Source organism: Cynocephalus volans, chromosome 4 (assembly GCF_027409185.1).
Source record: "Cynocephalus volans isolate mCynVol1 chromosome 4, mCynVol1.pri, whole genome shotgun sequence".
In the NCBI taxonomy this organism is placed as follows: domain Eukaryota; kingdom Metazoa; phylum Chordata; class Mammalia; order Dermoptera; family Cynocephalidae; genus Cynocephalus; species Cynocephalus volans.
In genome coordinates, this window is record NC_084463.1 from 40,753,838 (window position 1) to 40,764,906 (window position 11,069).

General features: G+C 35.3%; 1 protein-coding gene across 1 annotated transcript; it reads left to right on the forward strand.

The window, feature by feature from the left end:
* Positions 1 to 8,390: 8,390 nt before the first annotated feature.
* On the forward strand, positions 8,391 to 10,388 carry LOC134376045 (zinc finger protein 260-like; the record flags this gene model as incomplete). Its single annotated transcript, XM_063094735.1, is given in 2 exon segments — positions 8,391 to 8,958; positions 9,127 to 10,388. Coding segments are annotated over 2 exon segments (1,830 nt in total), but the record flags the coding sequence as incomplete, so codon positions are not given.
* Between the last annotated feature and the right edge of the window lie 681 nt (positions 10,389 to 11,069).

An 11,069-nucleotide genomic window follows, 5' to 3' on the forward strand; every position in this document is an offset into this window, starting at 1 on the left:
AAATTATTTTCAAAATAATCTATTATTAGTTTTGGTAAAAAAAACACATATACATATATAAATTTAAACATTTCTTAACCTTTAAGTGTTGTTAGGTATATTCACACTGTTGTGCAGCAGATATCCAGAACTTTCTGTCTTGGAAAACTGCAAGTATGTACTCATTAAATGACAGCTCTCAATTTCCCTCTCCTCCCAGACCTTGACAACCACCATTCTACTTTTTGTTTCTAAAAATTTGACTTACATCAGTGGAGCCATACAATATCTGTCATTTTGTGAGTGGCTTATTTTCCTTTGCATAATGTTCTCAAAGTTCCATGTTACAGCATAAGACTGTGAGGACTTTCTTTGTTTTTAAGGCTATCTAATATTCCTTTATGAACATAAAATGTTTTGTTTCTTTATTCACATTTCTCTAAGGACATTTGGAGTGCTTCCAACTCCTAAGTGGATAATGTTGCCATGAACACAGTTGTGCAAATATTTTGCACTACTATGATTAATTATTTTGGATTTATACACAAAATTGGATTGTTGGATTATATGGTAATTCTTATTTTAATTTTTTAAAAAGCAACTGTATTATTTTTATAGTGGCTGCATCATTTTACCTTCCCACCAACACAACAGTTTACAAGGGTTCCAATTTTGCCTGTGCTTCTTATTTTCTTTTGGGTGTGAAGTAATATCTTATTGTGGTTTTAGTTTGCATTTCTTTGGTTAGTGATGTCAAGCATGTTTTCATATGCTTGTTAGCCATTTGTATATCATCTTTGGAGCAATGTCTGTTTAAGACCTTTGCCCATTTTTAAACAGGTTATTTGTTTTTTGACTTGTGAGTTGAAGGAGTCTATGTATTCTGGATATTAATTTCTTCTGAGATATATGATTCACAACTATTTCATTTTTGGGGTGCTAATGTAAATAGTGTGGTTTTGTTTTTTCATTTTTTGTTTTCCTTACTTCAAATTCCATGTGTTTGTTGCTAGTATATAGGAAAGTGATCAAATTTGCATATTAACTTTGGATCCTGCAAACTCGTTACAATCACTTATTAGTTCCAGAAGTTTTTTTGTCCGTTTTGGATTTTTTACACACTATCATATGATCTGTAAACAAAGACAATTTTATTTTATTTTCCTTTATGTATGCATTTTATTTTAAGTAGTTATCTTATTGCATGAGCTAGTACTTTAAGTATGATGTTGAAAAGAGTAGTGAGATGGTGCATTCTTGCTTTTTTTTTTATTTTGTTGGAAGATTTTGAATTTCTCACCGTTAAGTATAATATTAGCTGTAGTTTCTGTGGATAGACTTTATTAAGTTGATGAAGTTTCCCTCTAATTCTGATTTACTGAGAGTATTTATCATTAATGATGCTGTATTTTTGTCTCATGCTTTTTCTGGTTGTATGCTGTGATCATAAGGTTTTTCTATTTAAGTCTGCTGATGTGATGGATTATATTAATTGATGTTCAAATGTGTTACAGCTTTGCATGCATAGAATTAATCTGACTTGATCATAATGCACAGCTTTTTTAAAATACATTTTTTTATTAGGTTTACCAATATTTTGTTGAGGACTTTTGCAAGTATATTCATGAGTGGTAAAGATTTGTAATTTTCTCTTCTTGTAATGACTTTTCCTAGTTTTGGTATTGAGGTAATGCTGTCCTCATAGAATGAGTTGGGAAGTACCAATACACAGTAGGGAATTGCTATAATTTCTTCCTTAAATGTTTGGTTGAATTTACCATTGAACACATCTAGGAAGGATGTTTTCTGTTTTGAAGATTTTTAACAATTTACTCATTTTCTGTAACAGATATATGCTTATTCATATTGTGTATTTCTTACTGTGTGAATTTTCATAATTTGTCTTGTGAGGATTTGATCCATTTTATCTAAGTTTTCAAATGTGTGCGAGAGAATTAGTCATAGTATATCATTATTATCCTTTTATGTCCACAGGATCTGTAGGGATGCCCCTCCTCTCATTCCTCATATTGGTTGTTTTGGTCCTCTTTTTCCATAGCCTTGTTATAGGATTCTTAACTCTATTTATCTTTCCAATGAATCATATATTTTGTTCTTTGTTTTTGATTGTCTCTATTGACTTTCTATTTTAAAATTATTATATTTGTGTGTGTGTGTGTGTAAAAGCATACATAACTTTATAAATTGTTTCCACTATTATTAGGTACAACCTATTATATGTTAGATCAATTCAGAATAAGTACAATGAAATCTTTTATTTTACTTACACTTATTTCTTTTTTATTCTGTTCCTTTTTTTATGGAGATGAAGATTTATGACCTATATGCATCTTTTTCTTCTGTCAACAAAATTCTTTTCATATTTCTTGCAAGACATTTACACTGGCAGCAGATTTCCTTAATTTTTCTTCATATGAGAATGTCTTTATATTTCCTTCCCTTTTGAAGGATGATTTTACAGGGTAGAGAACTCTAAGTTGGTGGGTTTCTTCTCTCGATGCTTTGAGAGTTTCATTTCACTGACTTCTTATTTGCATGGATTCTGAGCAGATTTTATCTGTAATTCTTATCTTTTCTTCTCTGTAAGTAAGATTTTGTTCCCTTTTTCTTTTTGTAGTTTTTTTTAAAAAATTGATTTTCTGTGTTTTAATAGTGATATGCTTAGGTGTAGTGTTTGGCATTCATCATGGTTGATAGTCTCTGAGTTTTCTTCGTCTTTGGTTTGGTGTCTGACAATCTGTGGAAGCTCTCAGGCATTATTGTTCCAAATATACATTCTGTTTCTTTCTTTCTCCCTTTCTATATCTTTTGGGAGGGGTGTAGTCTCATTATTCTATGGGACAATTTTGTATTTTTCCCACAATCTTTGCATATTATGTTCTTTTCTTTCCTGTCTTAGTTCTCTTTGCTTTTCAGATTTTGAAGTTTCTATTGATGTATTTTCAAGCTCAGAGATTCTTTTCTCAGCCTTGTTCAGTCTGTTAATAAGCCAATTACAAACATTCCTAATTCCAGTTACAGTGTTTTTGATCTGTGCTTCTGTTTTTATGTTTGTTTGCTTGTTTTGGTACTTCCTTAGAACTTTTATGTGTACTTTCATTGCCCATCTGCTGTTGAGTAATGTCTACTTTATCCATTTGATCCCTAAGCTTATTCATTAGAGTTTTTTTTGAAAATAACTTGTTTGACAGTTTTAACTTCCTGATCATGGCTTTTTCTGATGCTTGCTCTATCGCTTCCAGCTCTGTTTCTTTGCTTGTTTATTATGGGGGGGTTGTCTTTAAAAGTGCCTTGTAATTGTTTTCTTTATAGCCAGACATGATGTAACAGGGAAAAGAAACTACTGTACATATGCATTCAGTAATGTGGTCATAAGCTGTGGAGAGGTGGGAGCTGTCTTAGTCCATTTGGACTTCTATAACAAAATATCTTAGAGTAGGTAATGAATAAACAACAGAATATTCCGGCATATTTAAAGGTTTGCCTTTTTTTCACTCACAGGTGAAAGCAGGGGGGAGATCTTTTTTATTATTAACTGTAGGATCCTGTTCATGCTTGTGACAGTGAATTACACAGTACTTTGGTTTCCTGCTATGACTGGGTCCTCCGGAGTTTTAAACCTCAGAGTTGTCTACAATTCTATTGATGAGCCTCCATCAATTTGTCTGTCACAATTTAAGTTTTCCCACTCTTATACTGTTTCCCATGGTGGTTTTCAATAGTAAATATCCACTCCTGTAAGCCATGACTCCATATATTTGCCTGTCTGCCTCTCTAATCTTTGGGGCGGCAGTGTGCTCTGTGTCCTTTTCTTTCTTACTGTTCAAGAAGATTTATTGATTTTTCAGTCTTCATGTTTTTATTTGTTGTTACAATGGAGTGATGATTTCCAAATTTGTGGGTTGTTTTGTGTGTGTGTGTGTGTGTGTGTGCAGGAATATAAACATTGAATGTATTTCTAGAAGTACCTTTTTAATGTTTATGTAGATAATCAAAGGATTTTCCTTCATAACTATGAAAGTGATCAATTTTATTGGTAGACTTCTTAATACTGTTTTCCTTTATTCATGAAATAAATTCAGAAAAATTTTCCTGATCTTTACAGTCTATTTCTCTTCTTCTATCTTTATATATTAATGTTTCTGCAGATTCCCTAATTTTTTAATTTAATGTTATAGATTCATTAACTCTGATTACTAGAGGTATCGATGAAATTCTGATATTTTCTAAGTCTTTATTATCAGCTTAGATATCTGTCCTAAACAGTGAAATTATATATCTAATTGCCATTTGGACATTTTCACAGATATTTTACATATAATGTGTTCAAATCTCTGTCACTTCTGCATTATAGTTTTCTTTAAAACCCATTTTCCAAATTTTAATTTACAATGCCAGTACCTAAGTAGCTGAAATCATGTAAATAGCCTGGGAATAAGACTCTTACTTTTACTCTCTGCACAGCAAATTAGAACCATGTTCTGCTCCTGCTTTTTCTTTCCTTTTTTCCTCTTTGCTATGCTTACTGCTGTGTGTCCTGATGACAGGTGATCATCTATTACTCTTTTTTCTTCCCCTCTGATTCTCCCATAAGCACCTTAACCATTCCCTTCTAGTGGATGAATGTCAAATGCAAATCTGATTATGTCATTTACCTGTCCTTACAGGACCTTATTATTTACAACTTGTGGTTTGAAAAGTGGCAATATTCACCCCAGGGTGGACACAAGCATTTTTTTGCACACAGAAAGAAAATTAGGAGATGTTTGGTACATGCTTTTAATTTGAAAGTAATTTAAAGTCAACAATTAGTGCATAAGGTTTTTGATATTTGATTTTGGTCAAATTGTTTTTATCCCATCCACTAGACATAGTACTGTATGTAGTTCCCTTAATAGAGTGTGAGTTGTTTGTGCCCTTTTGGCTGGACTTTTGCTGTTAACTCATATACTTTACATGGAAAGGCTAAGCATCTTTGGCATTTCAGTGGAATTGAAGCTGAACACAAAATAGAAGTATATTTTCTCATTCTTTCTTACGCCAGTCTATATTGAACTTGGTTCTAAATTAGTTCAACTCACACTTTTTTTTCAGGTAAGTATTTATACTTATGTCTTCATACTATATCATAGATCCCTTGGAGGAGTAGAATTTTATTCATCCTTTTATCTGTAGCAAGAATGATGGTCTAGATCTGTAAAGTGGCTTCGTTGTAGTATTTTTTTGTAATTAATAATTTATTACATTTGCAGAATCTTCCTGTTGTGATTTTTCTTTCTTCTACCATACGGAATACTGTACCTGTTGTAAGATACATATGTACATGCACCCACAGAATTATGAACTTCCAGATTTCCATTTTGTGAACCAAGTTTGGTGACTTGAGTTGAGGAGAAATGTGCTGTTACAGGGATTAGTGTCTTTTGATGATGTTGCTGTGGACTTCACATGGGAGGAGTGGCAGGACCTTGATGATGGCCAGAGGACTTTGTACAGGAATGTGATGCTGGAGACCTACAGCAACCTGGTGTCATTGGGTGAGTGAAACTCCTCAGTGTCAGAGGCAGTACTTTCTTCTTGTATGGTACATAAAGGAACCACTTATAAGATATAATGCTATTTAGGTAGGATTTTATTCCATAAAGAATGCATCATCCCTCTCCAAAGAAACATTGAAATTGGCCCTGTCATTTCATAGCATCTTAAGACGAGCTCTTGTCATCCTTTCAAGAACCTGACAACAATTTTGCAAAGTCCCTGTTATTATCCATTAAAGGGTCCTGCATTACCAAACCTGCAGTGATCTTCAAGTTGGAGCAAGAAGCAGAACAATGGACAATAGACTCCCAAAATCAGAGTCTACAAGGTCAGTATGTCCTGGGCACTGAGGCTGGAAAGCATAAGGTCCAGCAGATTTTGGTCATGTTCAGCTGTTTTTACCAATATATTTGCTAGATTTCAGACCACTGAACTGCTGGCCTACTTAGAAACTCATGCATTATATAATCTTGAAAGAGGGCTCTAACACTTATACACCCACATTTTATTTTAATGAGTAGTTCATATACTTCCACAAATCTAATCTTTACCTTTCTTGTTTTAGACCATTTTATTTACTCTAAACTTTGTCAGTATTCTTGGTAGCTCTCTTTCAGTCCATTATCATGTACATCTTCTTCCAGAATGTTTTCCTCCATGTTTTTCTGCTTGTAACTTTATACCCAAAAATGGGTAATTTATAAGGAAACAAAATTTATTTTTTATAGTTATGTAGGCAGACAAGTCCAAGGTTGAGGCATCACATCTGGTGGGGTCTTCTCATTTGTGGAGACTCTCAGCAGAGTCCACAGTTGGTGCAGTGTATCACAAGGTGAGAGTGGCAAAAGTGTGCCCATATGCTGTTTAAAGCCACCAATCTTCCCCCGATAACCCATTAACTCACTATTTCATGAACAGATCAATCCATTCATAAAGGCATGGCTTTCACTATCTAATAACTTCCTCAAAGCCTTACAGTTCAAATACCATAGTTAGATTTTCCACACTCTTCATACTGTTACTATGATGATCAAGCTTCAATATGAGTTTGGGGGAACATTTAAATTATAGCACAAAACATTTATTTATAAACATATTTTTTCACTACATCATAATTAAGTGGGTTTTAAGCACTGTTTATTTCTATATAGTTGTACTTAAAACAGCAATAATCTAAATAATGTCTCTTTCATAGGGTTCACATTCTGGTGAGAAACAAGATAATATACATGAAATATTTGTATTAGAATCATGAGGAAGATGTAACCACAGTGAGAGAGACAGAAAAGTGGGTAGTGAGAATTTAAGAAGGATATCCAGATTAGGCAGTTCTAGGAAGATTATTGTTTACTTTGGCATAACGTAAATTCAACTTAACTCTTTTCCAGATTTGACATGTTATACTTGCATAAGTACAAAATTGAGAGTTTAGAGAGGACATCACTATTGGAGCTTCAAATTTGGAAATTGGTGGCTTACAACTGATTTTTAATGTCATAATTATAGAGGAGGTTACCTAGGGTGTTGATAAGAAAATGAGCAAAGAGGTTGAGATGTGAGCATTGTGTACCATGAATCAGAAAGTATGAAGCTGTTAAGGACACAGCAAAGGCACCTGGAAAGGAGCTACTGGACTCAGAAGGAGAATCAGGATATTGTGGGTCCCAACATCAAGTGAATCAAGAGTTTTATGTTGAAGGGCTCAGATTTTTTTGTGGAGTACTGGAACTTGAAGTTAGCATGTTCCCGTTCTCTTTGTGAATATTATTCTAAACCAACAAAGAGAACAAGGAATGTACACAAGACATTATTTTTTATGAAAATAGGACACAATTGAAACTTCATTGCCAAAAATAATAGTCTTCAGAAGCAGCAAATTATAAAGCAGAGGTGTGTGCACCAGAAAACGGAGGTAGAATGCCAGTTAAACTAAGAAGGAGCTAAATAGAAAAGGAAATATTGTGGGTACATCCTGGGTTGACAACCAAATGTCTTAAACCTGCAGAAAATGGGTGCACAGTGTGGAAAAATGGAGCATTTTGAGAAGCAGAGGCAGTGATGTTAAATGAGAAATTTGTAGTAAGATGTTTTTATCTACTGTGTGGGAAAGGAAATGTTTTATCTGAAAAATTTTCAGATGTCTATCGCCTTTTTGTAGGGAAGAACGAAAACTAAATGAACAATAGGGGCAAAATTCTGAACCTAAGCCAAATTTCTGTTTAAATTAAAGAAAATTGGTTTCCTGCTGAACCTGAAAGTACCTGATGCAATAAAGTATTACCATACTCAAATCAGAATAAGAAGGGAAAAAAGCACTATGTGATTCCCACTGTTGTTATAAGAATAAAATAGATAAATAAAATAGGGTAAACAAATGTCAGATGATAAGCCCTTGTTTAACATTATGACCAAGCTTAGGTGAAAGTTTTACCAAGAATTTTCTTATGAATGAAAAATAAAGAAAATTGAATATTAGAAAATATGTTAATACAATTTATTACATTATGGTAGTATGTAGGAAACATGTATAGTTATAAATCCAATTTCCATTATTCATTTTTGTACAATCCTATGCCATGAGAATATGAAAAAACTTCTTTACCTTTAGATGCTCATTTTAGCAATACTTATGTGTGGCTTATGGATATGGTATTTTTTTTCTTATTTTAGATGTTCAGATAGTCAAAGCTCTAATTATAAAAAGCCAAGAACATTATGATACACATTTGCAGGATGGTGGAATTACCAACAGCAATACATCAACTGAGGAGAGAGTTGAAATAGAACACGCATTTCATTTGAGCTCAAACCATATTTCAAATTCAATGATAAATAGTGAAAAGTATTTAGGAATGAGGTGCAAAGAGTTCAGTGTATGTCGGAATGCACCTCCTCCTAGAGAGGCTGATTGGATGCATGCTGGAGAGAAATCTGATGAGGGTAATATAACTGGGAAATTGTGGAGACATTGTGAGCATCTTAATCAGCATTCCAAGATTCATGCTCAGCAGCAGGCTTTTGAATATAGTGGACAATGGAAATCCTTCAACACAGAGCCAATATTATTGGAACAGATGAAAGAGTATATGGGAGAGACATCCTGCAAATTTGATTATGGGAAAGTCTTTCATAAGTCAGCTGTTCTTGCCAAAGAGACAATTCCAGTATCAGAGAAATCTTTTCAATTTGACATATGTTGGAGAAAGTTCTGTGAAAATTATGAACTCACTGAACAGCAGAAAGTACACTCAGAGGAGAAACCCTATAAATATAGTGAATGTGATAAATCATTCATGAAGAAATTACCCCTTACAATCCATAAGATAACACATACAGGGGAGAAGCTATATGTGTCTAATGAATGTGGGAAAACTTTTCACAAGTCCTCAAACCTCAGCAAGCATCAGAGAATTCACACAGGTGAGAGACCATATGAACATAGCGAATGTCAAAATACCTTTCCTGAGAAGTCAAACCTCAACAAGCATAAGAGAATTCACACAGGGGAGAAACCATATGAATGTAGAAAATGTAAGAAAGCTTTCAACCATAACTCATACCTCAGGGTACATCACAGATCCCACACAGGTGAGAAACCTTATGAATGCAAAGAATGTAGAAAAACTTTCTACTGGAAATCACACCTCAATGAACATCAGAGAACTCACACAGGTGAGAAACCATATGAATGTAAAGAATGTAGAAAAACTTTCTACTGTAAATCACACCTCAGTGAACATCAGAGAACTCACACAGGTGAGAAACCATATGAATGTAAAGAATGTAGAAAAACTTTCTACCGTAAATCACATCTCAATGAACATCAGAGAACTCACACAGGTGAGAAACCATATGAATGTAAAGAATGTGGAAAAACTTTCTACTGTAAATCAAATCTCAGTGTACATAAGAGAATTCACACAGATGAGAAACCATATGAATGTAAGAAATGTAAGAAAGCTTTCAACCGTAAGTCACACCTCAGTGTACATCAGAGAACTCACACAGGTGAGAAACCATATGAATGTAACGAATGTGGAAAAACTTTCTACTCTAAATCAAACCTCAGTGTACATAAGAGAATTCACACAGGTGAGAAACCATATGAATGTAAGAAATGTAAGAAAGCTTTCAACTGTAAGTCACACCTCAATGTACATCAGAGAACTCACACAGGTGAGAAACCATATGAATGTAAAGAATGTAGAAAAACTTTCTACTGTAAATCACACCTCAATGAACATCAGAGAACTCACACAGGTGAGAAACCATATGAATGTAAAGAATGTGGAAAAACTTTCTACTCTAAATCAAACCTCAGTGTACATCAGAGACTTCACACAGGTGAGAAACCATATGAATGTAGTGAATGTGGAAAAACCTTTCACAGGAAGTCACACCTCAGCAGGCATCAGAGAATTCACACAGGTGAGAAACCATATGAATGTAGTGAATGTGGAAAAACCTTTCATGAAAAGTCAAATCTCAGCAAGCATCAGAGAATTCACACAGGTGGGAAACCATATGAATGTAGTTAATGTGGAAAAACCTTTCACAGGAAGTCACTCCTCAGTGGGCATCAGAGAATTCACAGAGGTGAGAAACCATATAAATGTAGTGCATGTGGAAAAACCTCTCACAGGAAGTCACACCTCAGCAGGCATCAGAGAATTCACACCAGTGAGAAACCGTATGAATGTAGTGAATGTGGAAAAACCTTTCATGAGAAGTCAAATCTCAACAAGCATCAGAGAATTCACACAGGTGAGAAACCATATGAATGTAAAGAATATAGAAAAACTTACTCCAGTAAATCATGCCTCAGAGGACATCAGAGAACTCACACAGATGAGAAACCATATATGTGTGTGTGCTGCCTAATAAACGAGCTCTCTCCGGTGGATCGTCAACTGGTGTCAACTCGTCCTTTCATTTGGTGCCGAAACCTGGGACGGAGTTTCTCTCAAGCGGCGACACTTTTCGGATCACAGCGGCAACACCTTCTGATTCACCCCTCTGGGCTCCCTCAAGCTGTAACACTTTTCAAATCGCAGTGGCTGCACTTTTCGAGTCGCCCCTCTAGAACTCCATCCTGCCAGGACCGGCCTCCCTTCCACCACTCACCGTTGACGGTCCACCCTTGTCCATTCTTTTCAGCGCTGGCTCCTTCCACTCACCACTGGCTCATCATTAGGTAAGCCCCCTTTCCTAAAGGGCACCAGCCCTTTTTCAGGCTACCACAGGAAGTCTAGCCGTGATTGTCCAGTAGCCCCTAACGCCCATACCCCACCCCACCACGGTCTTCACAACCACCATAAATTCCCAGACTATAATAGGTTCCAAAGCCCCAGTAAACTTTTACTTTCATTTTTGGAGGTTAAAAGCCCCATTCTGTTCTCTCCTTCTCGCTTTCACCCTCTTGTCCACCACTCTCTTCTGTCCACTTCCCGGGTCTGGGACCCGACCAGAAAATCCTGGCACTAGGTTCCTTCAGGCACCGGGCTTTTGCCCTAGAGAAGTGGAGGTCTGAG